We start from the raw sequence: 16,481 nt of genomic DNA, 5'->3' as shown, positions 1-16,481 counted from the left end.
GGATGGATGGATGGGGTGGATGGGTTTGTTTGTTTGTTTGTTTGTTTGATTTTATTTGCATATAAAAAAGGAAATACATAAAGTAAAGATAAATGATACATTAATAAAAAGTGCGGGAGCGAGGGAGAAGCCAAAAAAGGCCTATTGGAGCCCTCCTCCTAACTAGTGAACACAATTCGATTGAAATAATTGAAATGGGAAATAAATGATAAAACATAAATAAGTAACAACAATTAGACGATCAACAATAACGCAATGTAGCGATTAATATGAATGAAGTCATCTAACAAAGCAATAGTAAATCAATAAATAGTGCAATAACAAATCATAGTTACATAGCAAAATATATAAGTGGGTGGGTGATTTGGGTGAATGGATGGATGGATGGATGGATGGATGGATGGATGGACGGACGGACGGACGGACGGACGGACGGAGGGACGGATGGATGGATGGATGGATGGATGGATGGATGGATGGATGGACGGACGGACGGACGGACGGACGGACGGACGGACGGATGGATGGATGGATGGATGGATGGTTGGATGGATGGATGGATGGATGGATGGATGGATGGATGGATGGATGGATGGATGGATGGATGGATGGATGGATGGATGGATGGATGGATGGATGGATGGATGCATGGATCGCATGACGTTAACAGCTAGAGCGATGCTTTCTACATCGCTGTCCATGAATTGTCCAGGCACAGACGTTTTACAGTTCACGCTAACAGTAACACATAATCAACTACTAAAATTACACATCCTTGAATTACAGGTGAATAAGATAGTGCATTTTCAATTCATACTAGAAAGCAAAAACATTGTCACATTGAAAAAGACAACAGACTTAGCTGACAAATGTGTGAGTCTAATTGTAATTTAATGTATTGATGCAATTTCACTTTACTATTTCGTGCTATCAGCCGGTGCACGTGCCAAACAGATGACGCAATAGTTCTCCTCAGCATTGGTCCAGTGGGCATCAACTGCAAAGCCGCTCTTCTCCGCTAGGCGGCGCAGCTGTCCCAGGTTCCACTTGCAGCTCGAGTTTGGCCCTTCACAGAAATGAATCTTTTCGCCGTCTTCGAAATCAATGTCGAGGCCAAGCTTTTCTGGAGGTATCAGAGACAAAATTATGTTGAAAAAAAAGAAAGCAGACACATTTTAACATCTTATCTTCTATGACGTGAATACAATTTTAGACAATAATATAGAGTGGTTTTAGAAACACACCATTACCAACAAACCAACAACAATAAGCACCTTCTCGCACGGTGTAGTGAGAGAAATTGTGATTAGTGTGTAAAAGATGAATGCCCCTAACTTTTCTCGTCTTGACCTTTGTCTCTGCTTGCATAACAATGTCCAGACTTGCTTTGTTTGCGTCTCAGGGTCCGTTATCTTTGACATATTACTCACAATTCCTGTCACTGCACATGCGTACTCGGAATCACGTTAGTGATTGTTGTTATCTCACTTGATTTCGCCAAATTGTCAAAAGTGTCACAAACCGGCACAAAGTTTTGCCTGAAATGGCAACTTCTTTGAAAATTTTAAAAATGGCAGCAATGTGCACAAAGAGGTATTTCGTATATTTAATGATGTCTTACAATGTTTTTTCCTGGCATCATACATTTAATTTCTTTTAGACTGCAAACATCTTCTTGATGCATTTCTATAAATATTAATAAATGCACTTTTGGTTTTTGATTCAGTAGCAACATTGCATTTTCATAAACCTCATCTGGGCTTCGTAAGGCTCGTTCTCATTGAAATGTAGAAATGCTGTCGCCTGACTTTACGACTTGAATGATATTGAACAAATTACAGACAGCATGACTGGTCCCTTTGTTTTTCCACAACCCCTGTAATGTTTTACAAAAGATGCACCACGACATTCATATTTGTTCATGACTTTGAAGGTTATTATAGCCTCGGGTGGGATTTCAACCCCTAAAAAATGGCTGTCGCCTGAGAAGATGCGAAGAATTCAAATAGAAGCCAAAAATGGAACAATTCAGTTCCCAAAATGATTGTTCGGCACATAAAACCAGCTACCCAGGCCCTCTGTCCGATCACGTCAGATCACTACTATCACAGATCTTGGAGGCTGTGTGAGGAGGTTTATGCCTGTCGCCAGATTCTGTAACAAACGTTACCACCACGAGTACGATGGTTGCCACGGTTATATTATCCATGAATAAGACTAGAAATGACCGTTTTTTGACGCATTACAGTTTTTCTGGTTTTCTAAAGGAACAAAAAAAAGGTCATTGACTGCCATTTGTATCCCACCTTGCTTACAAAATGTTGTACAGAAATGACAAACGTTAAAATCGTTTGATGCTTTCTAAGCATTCTGTCTGGCCCGGTGCAAAAATGCTGGCCACTCTTTAAATGTCCCGGGGACGTCAACTTATGCCTAAATGATGTAGCCGATAATGCTAATCCCTTTGAAGATAAAGGGTTAAGTTTACAGTTGTAACAAACGTTACCGGTAACGTTTGTTACCTGCCCTGTAATGCATTACCAATGGGACCGAAAATAATAAGTTGCCATTTTTTGGCTATAGTTAAATGAGGAATTTTTCTAAACAACCAGGTAGTTTTCACCTAAAATAAAGCCGATTTATTTTTAGACAAAAAAATGCCATTTTTGACATTTCAATGAGAATGTATAATGAGAGTGTATAACGTTACATAGTGTTTTGAAGATTTGTTTCAGCTGTATGATAGTTGACCCATTTTGTCAATGGTTTGTGGTCACCAATTGCAAGTGTTTCAAGCTCTGTCCTAGATAACAGTTCAAACAAAGATTTGATAACATCTTGCTGATGAATGAAAAGAATGCATAGCAAGAATGCTTTAAACTTAGGGTTACAAGATGTTTCTGTTTTTCCGCTGTATTTAAATAGTTTGACCCTTTTCGCCAACCGTCGCCAACCATGTAATACTATGTGGATAGCTCCTATTCACCTAAGCAACGAAGCGTACTCCACGGATGATACAGGCCTTTGAGAATAACTCGAGGATTTCGCAAGCCGTAAGAAAGTAAACGCGTGACACTCCCTGGACCGTGAAGAAGGTACGTCCTCACCTTTCAGCCTGTCAGTCGTGCAGGTCGGCACCAGCGGTTGTTAGGTATTTGCATACACACACAGCCATTCGGGCTATGAATTAGCTAAGCGTATTCAATTTCTGCCTGCCTAAACACTGTTATCATTGACTTGAAATCGACAAAAGACATAATTAATACCCCTGTCACATTATCCACGATCTTCGGGCGTATCGATGGAAGATCGGCCATATTTAAGATCGACAGAGGGTTGCGCGTATGTTTCACCTTAAAACCGTCCCTCTCACATACAAGCCATACTTTGTACCTTGTACAATTGTTGTACAATTAAGTTATCATTATAAGCGAGGCTCGGGCGATTGCCGTAGAATCGTCGCCCGATCGATTTTCGCCAAATGTGACAGGGGTATAAAGGATAAAAGACACACCGAGGCTTGTGTGCGGACACGGCGGGAGTTTTTACACTCCTCCACGGCGTTACTTCGCAGCGTCCACGTCGGATTGCACACGGGGGTTGATTAGGTTTGTATTTATTGTTCTTTGAAAATATCATAGTTTTCTTCAAGTAGTGGGCTCTGTTCGAGTGATATATACCGGGGAGGGGGAAACATTTGGGCAGTTTTTTTCTGCCGTCCGTCTGAAAAATGGACTATAGACTGAGTTTGTGCTTATCATCAATGGTTTGATATGGAAAGTAATCACAAACAGTATGATTTCTGTTGTTAGGTGGAGATTGTCCTGACATTCAAATTGATATTTATACTGATGTGAAGTTGTGTGCGTGCTTGAGTGTGCGTGTGCATGAGTGTGTGAACGGCATTGACCAACTCGTAAGCTTAAGGATATGTGTGTGTTTGTTTGTTTGTTTGTTTGTGTGTGTGTTCGCACGCGTGTGTTTCTGTGTGCATTGATGTGTCTGTGTCTGTATTTGTGTGCGTGCCTCTCTCTCTCTGTGTTTGTGTGTGTGTGTGTGTGTGTGTGTGTGTGTGTTTGTGTGTGCGTGCGTGTGTGCAATGTGTGTTGCAGTCTAAGTCTGAACGTTCGGCAACAAAGTGTTTCACTGTCCTATGTTACAAGAGTCCTAAGCAGCGTCACAATTTTGAACAGTCCAGACCATACATGGCAGCTAAGATGAATAACGTTAATCAGTTCAGTTCATATTGGAGTGGTAAAACCAGCGTCTCCACATGTTCTTGTCTAGCATGATTGAACGGAGCTCGTTGGCCTGCAAACGTTAATACATCATTCATAAGTGTACTTCCTTCTGTACCACAGACACTAGGGTCTCCACCATGGGTCCCGGAGTACTGCTGAAGCTGTGCTGTCTTATGATGCTTCTAACAGCGGAGTTACCGACCCAGGTCACAGCCAACACGTTCTGTACAGTTGATCAAGCCAACGGCTGGAGGACCGCACAGCTTGCACTGGTTGATGTTAATTCGCTGTTGGGAATAGTAAGTGACCCAGATGCGGAGAGGGCAAGAATCAACGCAGAGGCCGATGCCGCTGTAGCTGCTCTGGAAGCCGAGGCAGCCTTCTCCCAACAGTAAGTCATTCCAAATAGCCAAACCGCCTGTTTGGATGAACCCTGCTCTTTTAACCATCACTCTTAGTTCCTGTGGACGCCCCCCCCCCAACCCCCCCCCCCCCCGACCAGCTGTCAGCCAATCAGAGGATAGGCTTTCCGTTTTCAAAAGTCGGGTCTCGCATATATAAAGGTAAGCTCAAGCAGGGTGGTCAGGAACTAAGGGTGACGGTTGAAGGAGCAGGGAACATCCAGACAGGTGGTTTGGCTGTTGGATGTCCCTGCGTAGGAGGATGGAATAGGGGTGAAGAAGATTCAGGCCAATGTCAAAAGGTTTAGGTCCATGTCCGAACCTGAACCTGGACCTGATTCAGTATGTGAAAACTTGTGAATGGACGATGCACAAAACAATGGTCCATTTCGTTACAAAGAAATATATTTTGTGGAGTATTCGACTACCATTGGCGTTAAGGAATCCTACTGGGCTAACTGCATTCGTACGATTGACTGTAAAACTTGGTAGATATAACTTTAGACTCTACCCTACTTCGCTCTTGTTATTCTCCTCAATCGGTAAGCCCCAACACGTGTGAATGCCTGATCAGATAATCTGTTCATTTTCCATTAGGTCTAACATCCGGTCTACCGATTTTTTTCAGGTCCGGGTTTTCTTTATCGGTCCAATAAGATAACCCGGTTTTGTACCGTGTATCGGTACCCAGCCATAATTCCGAATATTCCAACAATTTTTTCTTTCAATACAGAATCGGTTGTCTGGGCAGTTCTCACGCAGCCCCTCCTTTAAATTTTGTACATTGTACCTACGAGGTGCAAGTTGGCACCTCACTAAATGTTACCTTGCGATAGAAGAGGAGGGATCCTTTGTCTTCCACTGTCTCAGGAAAGGAAGTCGAACCAAATAGCCTAGCCCTAGACTATAGTAGACCCATTCTATGATGTTTGTTTGACTACACATTTTTACTCATTGTAACCTCCAGTAACAGAGTCTTGTAATCACTTTGTGCGTTGAGTGTTCGCACCTATATCTCTATGTTACGTATGCCGCAATCGCATGTGAATTAGCATGTCGTCTGTACTCCGTTGCGAAATGATGCACGTTCGCCGTAGCTGTCATCATGGATGTTATAATTTTAGTTTTCACCCCTACGCCGTCCGGTATAGTGGTTCAGGTCTTCCTTATGATCGCGCCTTAATTCTTGTTGTAATTGAATACCGTCAAGCAGATGTTGTCTTCGTCGGAATATGCCATCTCGTTCGGGCTTTGCGTTTCCAGTATTGAGGTTGGTTTGACATAGCATACTGTTAACATTTTTATTTCAAGTAATATTTTGAGCGGTTGATAGTCATATACAGTTTATGGTTAGAACGTGTTTGATCCTTGGGATCTTGTCTTTTTCGCGGTAGCTGTTTTCATTATCGATGTAATAATTTGAGAAATCACCCCTATTTCCGTGGTATTGTGGAACAGCTGGCCTATAGACGATAGGGTTTGGCAATTACTTATCTCCAAGAAGATATGGGGTTATGTTATGTCCACAGCTGTCACTGACCCAATTTTTAAAATGGTGTGCGTCTCTTCCATTCTGAAGCTGTTTTGTTGTTTTCATTTGGTGTCGTTCGATTGCGACGCTGATTTCGCTGTTAATGCGTACAGGAATGCGTTTTAAATTTGGCAGTGATAGGTATGTTTGCTTTTAAGTAATTTTTTTGTATAAGCTGATGTGATGTTCTGTATGTGATATAAACACCGAGTCATACACCACAGAAAACATCACAACCGACATAAACCAAAATTAGGTCATAGAGTATTTTACCTACGGTCACTTGTTTTGTTTCATGTTACTTGCAATTATCCCTCGGGCAAGAATTTGCAATAAACTATTATTTTCACATTCTTTTACAGATGGGGGGGGGGGCATTTTGACGTCCCAACAAGCAGATTCGGTCCCGGCTGTGCCTTTTTATTGGCTGGTCCTCCTGTACCGTCATATAATAACCAGTTTTTGGTTTTGTCCTCAGACCCAATGTCTGTACAGGCGAGACAACGTGTCCGTGCACGGAGTCGTACTCGGAGCAATATGAAACCAACTGCGGGATATTTGGAACTGGATGGGCAGCCTGCACTGCGTAAGTACGATTTTTTTCAGAACAACTAGTCTAGATCTGTAGGTGTATAGTGGAGTTTGGAGTATGGCTAAGGTCTAGGGGGAAAATGGTTTGTTTCCTGTTCCCCTATATAGCCACCTACCCTAGAAAAACTGCTGACCCTACACATTTTTAGGGGGTGGTCACAACAACGTATTAGGCCTAGGAATAAATTTGTGTTTTCTGTTCCAGTCCAGAAAAAAGGGTCGGTACGTAGGGATTATTTTTTGTCTTGCAATTTTTTTAGGATGGCCAAAACTCTATTGTGACAATTATTCCAATACAGTTGAATAAAGTTAACTGAGTGTCTTTCATTGTCAAACTTGAATGTAACGTGCATAATAGATACAACATTCTCCATCAGATAGGACAAGAAGTGTTTTTAATTCAATAAAAAGCAGGCTGAATAAAAATTCTAACTGGAAGCTATGTGACTTCCGAGTCACATAGATTAAGTTATATTACACCGAATAACCCGTTAGGTGTGACGGGTAGTTCGGTGTAATATAACCAGCTGCTGCCGCGCCGCGTGCCTGCGGTTGTACCGGCTATATACTTTAGATACAGATATAGTTACGGAAAGCACTGCATTTCCAGTCATTCATAAACTAACCTCTCCCACCATTTTATTCTCACCATCATAATTTGAGGCTGCGTTGCCTGTTTGTAATGCAATTGTCATGATCAATAAACAACGGGCTCTTATTTCATTTCTTAAAATACACTAAAAAACAGAATATGTCATAGCTGAAAGAAGAAATAAGCTTGACTACCATTATCATAAATGGGATTCTTTCTCTTTGACCTTCCATGATTAATCTTTCACATCTACTTTAAAGTTATTTATTGTGTTTTTTCTGACCTTATTATCATTCATATAGCTGTTTGTTTTCTAGCCTCTTTAACTACTGTAATTGTCTTTAGATGGAATAATTTTTTTCTTATCATTATTTATATGTATTTGGTTGTTTAGATACTGTAACGCCATGTGTTTTCATTTTTCCTGAGTTAGTGTTGATTTAGTTGGCTGTAATATATTTCGATTCTTTTTTCTGTTTGTTGATTATGTTGTACTGGTTGCTTTGGATCCGTGGTGTATGTATTCTCTTTTGTATTGTTATTGTGTGCTTTTCCTTTTTGTAAAATGAACAAAAAAACGGGCTCGTGTGTGATTGAATCCAGACATATAAACTGGTATTGTCAACTGGAATCATGAAACATGAGAAAACGTTTTTTTTCCAACAGGTACCGAACATCGTATAGAGAAACTACCTGCCCCAAAACAACCTACTTCTGCTGCTCCGGCTACGAGTACACACAGAGTCGGTGTATTCGTAAGTATGAGGGAGTAGATAGATACATTATACATATATACATACATACATACATACACATACATACAATATAATTGGTTTTGCATTGTAAGTTTCAAGGCTCAACGAAGGATGACAAATAATTTTAGCTGAGAGTTTTGTATTACGTTCATTGCGTTTTACCGCTTTACTTAGCAAACATTAACTTACATGTAACACAATGATAGTATCTACTACCTATCTCTACTCTCATTTTTATCAAATTTGATGGAGATCTACGGTAGACCTCTTAAGGTGGTATCTCACTGCACTTCGGGCACCGGTGTGGAACTGTGGGGTTCGTTCACTGCGGCACTTATGCGACACAATTTAGATATTGCGTAATAGGTAAAAGTATGACTTAGAAGACAACAAAATACAGAAATGTAAGAAAATTCGTTGAGTAATCTTTCGAAGTGCAATGCTGCAACGGTGCCGCCAGTGCAGTGAGATTCCTCCTTTTAGATCAGTCCATTGAAACATCAATGCGTTGGTTCGTAGCTGATACTAGTACTGCTGCTTCATCCTGTTAATGAATGAAAATTGAATGAAGACCTTTATTGTACATTTTGCCCAACCGGGCTAGGTACAGGTCCCAACATGTCATGTCAAAACATATATACATATAAAAGTATCACAGATCTAGTCTAACACAGAGGTTTGGCTTCTTCTCGCTTCTTGGTAATGGTGAAAATGTATGACTGTATGGGTTTAGCTATGGTTGGTTTGTCAAAACGTATAAGGAACTTGTCAGTGCTACTCATGTGTCTAAAGTGAAGGAATCTACTTTCTATGTAACTAAACAGAGTCTTTCTATTATCAATTTTTGATATACATAGTACAATCAACAATGAAATGCACTTCACCTTCTACCATGTTTGAAGTACAAAATTGACAAATTCTTTGTTTTAGAGGAGTGCGGTTGTGTCTTCCCTATTCAATTCGAAGTTTGTGACAACTGATTCTTTGTTGTTGTTGTTGTCTGGTATGTAGGCATCTGTACCGACCCGCTGTGTAACTCTCACCTGTGCGACAATGACCAGTGCCCAGGCTGTGTACACGACTATGGAACCTACAACGGGAAACCGGCCAGAGCCTATGACGCTTCCGGCATGAACTGCTATCGTAAGTGCAAAAAATCAACGGGATATGATTTTGGAAGTGGACAGATGTTTTAGAAAGGAAATCTTTATTGGCACGACAAAAGTACAGCGACTTTCGTAAGGTCTATAACAAATACTTACAGTACAACTAAACAGACATGCAAGGATATCTACAGGTATGAATAAATCAACATATTGGGTGTAGATTATCCACTATCTTGCGTCAGTGACACTCAAGAGATCGGGAAGAAACCTCTAAGCGGTGAATGCAATTTTGATTAGTTAGGCTATAACAACGAGCTACAAATATTCTTCCTGATCTCTTGAGTGACACTGACGAAAGATGGTGGATACCGTCTGAAACGACGTCTGTCCGTTTCCAAAATTATATTCAGTTGCTTGTGTAACTGCTTATTTTGGCGTATCTTATTACCTCGATATCTAACCTTCATCGACGTATGATACAAATATGTTTTAGCAAGCATAGAGAAAATAGCGTTTTGCTCCTGAAGATTAGTTCTGTAGATGTGTGTGTATGTGTGAGTGTGTGTGTGTGTGTGTGTGTGTGTGCGTGTGTGTGCGTGTGTGTGTGTGTGTGTGTGTGTGTGTGTTGATTTAATCAATTCTAGTGATAATAGAAGCCTCACAAAAGTTTAAAAGTTAAATCGTTGAGTAGATCCCACCAATATCCGACCAATCACAAACTCTCTTTCATTGAACAGAGCGCTGTTCGTGGAGAAGCGACAGTAACCTGTGCTTCCCTGGTACGTGTGAGCGGATTGGCTCCTGCTCCTGCACTTCTGGTTTCTCCGGCAGTTCCTGCACAACAAGTAAGTCTATCATTACGGTACACCTTATAATATAAATCAAACACGCAGAAAACCTGGCCTCACTAAAGATGCACTCTCAACGGACGTGGAGCACGCTTGCGGCATTGCTGCGTTCGTTAACTGCGTTACTGTTTTGTCATTTTCTCCGATTTTTTTATGATTCAGATATTGCGTAATACGTGAAAGTATGTCATAGAAGACGACAAAAAGCACAACAAGTAAGAAAATCCGTTCTTTATCTCGTTGAGTATTTTTCGAAGCCCGCAATCGTGCCCCACGCCAGGTGAGAGTGCACCTTAAGTCCTACGTCACACTTTGAAACAGGGGCCCGGCCGGGCAACTTTCGGGAACGAAACGTATGTTATTATATTAAAAACGCCAAATGACACAAGACGTAAAGAGAATAGTCGTGGGCAATATTTCTGTATATTTTTTACCTATAACTTTTATTTTTCGTTTCCACAAACAGCCCAGCCGGGCCCCAGTAAGGAAATGTGACGTTAGCCGGCGTAAAAACAGTATCGGTATTGATAAGATATATTTACTATTTTCTTTTTTTTTAGTTTAGACCCCTGATAGATATATCGCAATGGGTGCTTAAGGTATCATGGAAGATTCAAAACCGTTAAGGTATATAGGTGGCTAAATTGGCATTTTGACCTTCCATTGTTTCCTCATTAATGATTTAAGAAAGAATGGAGCCGTAACGAATATTGATAGATGGGCATGAGAAAATTATGGGGGACATATTGATGACGTCATCAGGTTTTATTGCCCCTAATATTACTTTTTTTCTATGACAAAATACAGCACTTTAGTACATATCACTACAATGAAACTATGTTTTTCATGTGCATAATGATGAAAGCTACAAACTCACGGTTGCGTAAATTGATATCTACTAATGATCTAGATGTTTATCTAGAAGTAAGGTATCAAACCCACAACGTACCACATTCAAAAGAAAGCGATCTACTCACCAGGTTCTTACTGTAAGATATTAGCAAGGGTGCAATGCCGTAGTGTTGGCTGTATACTAATCTCCAAGCAGATCCAGTAGCATAAGATAGTATCAAAGCTGACAGAGGAGTAAAGTCGGCTTAGGAGTGTGTTTCGCTACCGGGGATCTGCCGGCACTGAAACAGGGAGGAGCATTTGTATTCAACAATGGTGTTGCTGCCCCTCCCTGTGGCCATGTGCTAATGATTTTACGAGCGACTTACACTGGGACAAAGTCTGTGACCACCTGGTCTGTGACCAGCATATTTCCCAGTTGGAAGTTAGCACCAAACAGGAAGGAGGGCTATTAGCACCTAAACTGCAAGCACAGTTTGATTGGGACACAATTGGATGTTAATATTAATACTAATAATAGCCTTTGTTCTAGCGGACTGGGGCAGATTCTGCAAAAAGCAAATGGACACCTTTTGGCTACCTACACTCCTTGGCCAGTTTGGTACTATCATATACGTATACCATTGTAAGATCTGCTTGGAGATTAGCTGTATACCATGAAACTTGAAATGCCAGGGCTACGATGACGTATACTTGACATGGTTCTTTCCCAGTCGATTCCACCCCAACGTTTACGCACTGGCTGGGGAAGCTGCATGACAACTCCGGAGGAACAGCTGATTTGGACCAGAACAATCAGGAAGTCTGGACCAACAAGGTTCAAAGAATTTGGAATGATTTTAACTTAAATTATAAGGCAGAAGACGAGTGTCATTTTTGTTGTTGATTGTTCAATATACAGCAATGAGAGGAATGCTGTTTTCAATTTTGTACAAGATACGTTTCCTTTACAATAGAGTAAACACATGCTGTATTCTTTTTTACCCTTTATGAACATTTCATGTTACTTGTAAATTACACACTGGCAGAAATTTGCAATAAACTTCTTAATAATCCTACAACAACGCCCCCCCCTCCCCTCAGATCCCCACTAGACTGGACTTTGAATGGTTCCTGTCCTACACGAGACCAAACCCTGACTTCCACTCCTACATCCGGGCTTTTAAAGTCGGCATCATGGAGAGTAAAGTGAGCTGTAGCCAGAAGAGGAACACTTGTGAGTTGTGCGGAACCTAAAGATATAAGAGAATTCTTTTACACAACCAGTGTAAAACCACAACCAACTCACTAACTCTTGTTTACGTGTCGATGCACATCAGATACCTTTCTCAGGGTTTCTGACTAGAGTTCTGCTTAACGCCGTTACATGTAGCCGATGTAGGTGGCGCTTTTGCTGCGAGAACACAATCCTTCATGTGGCTAAGTTTGTAACCCCCAACCACCCCCCCCCCCTCCCGGTTCATCGTTGGGGTTGACTTTCTTATCCACCTACATGAGCAACATATAGTGGCGAGAAGCAAAACTTCGACATGAAACATCTGACATCGAAACGTAAGCAAATCGGAGTATTAACATACAACATACAAAACACTTCATTTGTAGGTTTTTTTTAGTTATGGTCACACAAAACTTTACAGAAAACAGAAACTTCGTAGCCAAGTTAAAAACAATACATGTGGACCAACATATTTAATAATGCATAACTATACACGTGCTCATATATACTTTTTACAGATCAAGTTGTTACTGGCGGTACCATCAACTGTGACATGGCTCTCAGCAACAGCAATCCTCCACTGGACTCTGCCATACAATGTACCAACGATCAAGCAACCTCACTGAACATCATCCATGGCGACGAGTGAGTAACAACCTTGTCACTAGCCTCCTCGTAATTTAAAGCGAATTAGAACCCGTTCACACTCAAAAAAATGAAGCGGCTTCAACGTGGAAGCCGCTTGATCCGGATCGTTTTCTTGAGTGTGACGCTCCAAGCGGCTTGGATTTCACCGATCCGGCTCGTTTGCAATCCATCCCTGGGAGGTAGTTTGAGACACTCGTGAACAAGCCGCTTGGCTGAAATCGCGAGTGTGAACGCAATGCGGGATAGATTCTATGCAAATTTCCGATTTGCCCCCTGTTGGAGGTTATATATCCAGGTATCGGTAGCAGGAACACACGCCACATTGACAGGTTTGCTCACGTTACTGATTTTTGTGCCCAATGATAATGTCTGGAAAGAAAAAAAACGCTGTAGGGTCAAGGCAAGTGGAATGGGAAGCAAACAAAGCTTTTTATCACGCGAAGAGAGAGGAAACACAGCAAGCTAAAAAAAATCACAAAAAACAAGCATATCTTTGAACATCTTTCTCTCTGGATCATGATATAAGACAATTACGAGTGGGTTTGAGAAAACCTACAAACAATGTTGTAAAAAAGTACCTGAAGTTCAGGTACGGAATTGTGTGCGATTAATCGGATTGTCTGAAATGAGTGTGAACGTAATTTTTTTGAAGCGGCTTGCCCGTTGAAGCGGCTTCGACGTTGAAGCCGCTTCATTTTTTTGAGTGTGAACGGGGTCTTAGACAGGAAGTAAGCACTGCCTATCTAGGTCTTTCCTCACATTCATTTATTGAGCATTAGACGAGAAGCATTTTTGCTTAATATGCACGTCATATGATCTGCAGGGTTGCAGCTATAAGATATTTTCATGCTTTTTGCACACCAGAAAAAGATTTTGCTGTGCTTTATGAAGTATATAATGAAGAAGATGGTAGTCATTATGGAAGCTTCTGGCGTCCCCCGTCTATATTTCATGATGGTTTTGAGGCACTGATGCAAATGGTTTAAAATCAAGTTTTTAACATTTCGACTCTAACGACTGTAAAGCCGTACGTTTTTGTTCAGCAGTTGGTATTATTTAGGTTTTGCTGTGTATAGGAACTAACCAATTAATGTTCTGTACTGGTATGTAGGATTGAGGTAGAGATTTCTGCTAAGCTCGGTGGGTACTTCACCTATCACGACTTCGACACCGGGCAAAACCACAACCGGTACTTCACAGACGGACCGTACCAAAGGGCCGCCTCCGGGGCCAAGTGGATGTGAGTACGCACAGCCTCACCTCACCTTACCTCACCAGTCCCGTAGCCTCACCGGCTGTAGGGGCAGCAATAGAAAAATTGAGTTACTTGCGTGCTGCAAAACTACGAAAGCTTCACTCTCTTTTTTCAGCACTCGGTTACAGTGGCTCAGCACTGAAAAGCCGGCGTCTGAGTACTGAAAACCGAGTGCTCGGACGATATTCAGTGCTGAAGTGTCCCTGAACACTGGTAAATCCATTGCGGAAGGTAAAGCTTTTGTAATTCAGCACTCGGATGGTTCCAGTGCAGACAGCGACAGCTGACGGCAATCCATCACTGGAAAACCAGTGCTAAAAAGAGTTCAGCACTGGAAAACCGGTGCTGGAACAAGATTCAGCACTGGAAATCCAGTCCTGACGGAGTTTCAGCACTGGAATTATAGAGCCATTCAGCACATGAAAACCAGTGCTGAATTTTCTCCTGTACTGGAAAACCAGTGCTGAGGCGGCTTTGACCATTGAATCAGCACTTGAATACCAGTGCGGAAGGTGAAGATTTTGTAGATTTGCCTGTGTGCTAAAGGACCTGTAAATAATGTATGTTGGATATGGCAGAAGGCGAAACACATTTAACTTCAACATGTCCCTTCTACGATCAAGTAAGAAAAGGGTTTTTTAAAAAGGCCAGTAAATGCCATCCAACTGTTTCTACGCTTTCAGACAGACAGACAGAGAACTATTCTCCTCTTGACATCACAAAACCAGAAAATTATAGAAAAGATGTGATCTTTCATCTTCTACTGTCTCAGAAAAAGAAGTCAAGCCCAATTAGATACAGTTTAGCGTTATAAAAGAGTAGTTGCTTACTGTACTGTGTACCATTGTCTGTAATTTTTTATGTCACTTGCAATTAGTCATCGGGTAAGAATTAGCAATAAACTTAACATATTATCATAACTGATAACAAACTAGACGTGTGCCTGACAATAAAAAAAAGAAATTAAATTTATTGTTATCAAGCTCGAAACACGATTCTTTATGCAGACTGATGCTTACGAATTTTAAGGAAATGTTACCATTAAACAAATGATTCAACAGCATGCGGAAGTAACGTATTTGTTCCAAGTCATTTACTTAGGGTATAAAGAACTAACGTCAGATCTTTTTTAGAAACAGTTTTGAACCTCTTCACTTCTGCAGGTATGACTCCACTACCCCAACTCATTCCGGGACGTTTGCTCAGATGTTGGACGTCGGAGATCCCTTCACAAAACAGGTTGGGACATTTCATGTGCCGCCCCTTCTTCCTTAGTACCTTGCATGGTTGTCTTGGGCTAACGTCCCATTTCCAAACCGGGGCCCGGACGGGCTGTTTGTGGAAACGTAAAATAGACATGTATACAGAAAAAAATATACACAAATAATGCTACTTAGGCTTAGGTTGTTTGTGGAAACATGAAATAGAAATGTATGCGAAAAAAATATACTGTAAATGCAGAAATGTTCGCGGTGGATTAATGTTCGCGGTTTTCGCGGTGACCACTTCACCGTGAACTTGAAAACCACCGCGAACATTTTTCTATTATGGTATCAGACTGAAGTCTATGATGTTACCGCGAACTTACATCCACCGCGAAAAGTCCTTTTCCCCGCTACCGCGAAATTAAATCCCCGCGAATTTAAATGCATTTACAGTACACAAATAATGCTACTTAGGCTTAGGTCACATTTCCAAACCGGGGCCCGGCCCGGTCGGGCCCATTTTTATGAAATGTGACCTAAACCTAAATAAGACTATCCTCTTTACATCTTGCGTAGTCTGGTGTCTTTTATACAATATTTTTCGTTCCCGAAAACTGCCCGGCCGGGGCCTAGTTTGGAAATTCGACCTAGCATGCTAGGCCTTAGACAAGTTACGGAAGCAATTATTTTCTTTTCTTAGCAACAACGTTTCCAGGGCAATATATGAAGGGAAATCATGGGATGCACATCCCATTATATCAGGTATACATGTAACGCTAGTTCAATTTTGTCCACAGGGTAGCCTATATCCGTTGTTTTTGTTGTTTTGATTTTTAGGTAGAGCACCAGGGGATGTTATGTTGACGGACGGGGGTTTAAAATGCAATATTTCTTTAGAAAACATTGCAAATCGTGCAATTGGAAACCACCGTCCAGCGACTTGATATCCCAATTACGCTGGGTTTTTTTACATGACGGATATAGGTTACCCTGCGGATAAAGGTGAACTGGCATTATATATTTCCGAAAATAGTTTCATCAGGTTGGTAAAATATAGGATATAAGAGAAATCTTTTCACACAACCAGTAGTTATTAACATTGCTTACGTTTCGATGTCTCTCAGGCACCTTCGTCAGAGCTTCTATTAACTGGAGTTCTGCTTCTCACCACGACACCTACATCGGCTACATATAGAGGTGAGAAGCAAAACTCCAGTTAGAAGCTCTGACGAAGGTGTCT

General features: G+C 41.3%; 1 protein-coding gene across 1 annotated transcript in view; it reads left to right on the top strand.

Moving 5' to 3' along the window:
* Nucleotides 1-16,105, top strand: part of LOC118415486 — a 24,561-nt gene extending 8,456 nt beyond the window's left edge. Inside the window, exons 5-15 of the mRNA XM_035820145.1 lie at nt 4,362-4,632; nt 6,652-6,759; nt 8,023-8,111; nt 9,123-9,254; nt 9,955-10,062; nt 11,631-11,734; nt 12,001-12,133; nt 12,652-12,778; nt 13,893-14,021; nt 15,200-15,275; nt 16,079-16,105. Coding sequence (XP_035676038.1) covers nt 4,362-4,632; nt 6,652-6,759; nt 8,023-8,111; nt 9,123-9,254; nt 9,955-10,062; nt 11,631-11,734; nt 12,001-12,133; nt 12,652-12,778; nt 13,893-14,021; nt 15,200-15,275; nt 16,079-16,105 — 1,304 coding nt within the window. The remainder of the gene's footprint in view (nt 1-4,361; nt 4,633-6,651; nt 6,760-8,022; nt 8,112-9,122; nt 9,255-9,954; nt 10,063-11,630; nt 11,735-12,000; nt 12,134-12,651; nt 12,779-13,892; nt 14,022-15,199; nt 15,276-16,078) is intronic.
* The last annotated feature ends 376 nt before the right edge of the window (nt 16,106-16,481 follow it).

This window comes from Branchiostoma floridae, chromosome 5 (assembly GCF_000003815.2).
Source record: "Branchiostoma floridae strain S238N-H82 chromosome 5, Bfl_VNyyK, whole genome shotgun sequence".
Classification (NCBI taxonomy): domain Eukaryota; kingdom Metazoa; phylum Chordata; class Leptocardii; order Amphioxiformes; family Branchiostomatidae; genus Branchiostoma; species Branchiostoma floridae.
The sequence above is the reverse complement of the archived record's forward strand: the minus strand, read 5'-3'. Positions and strand labels throughout refer to the sequence as shown.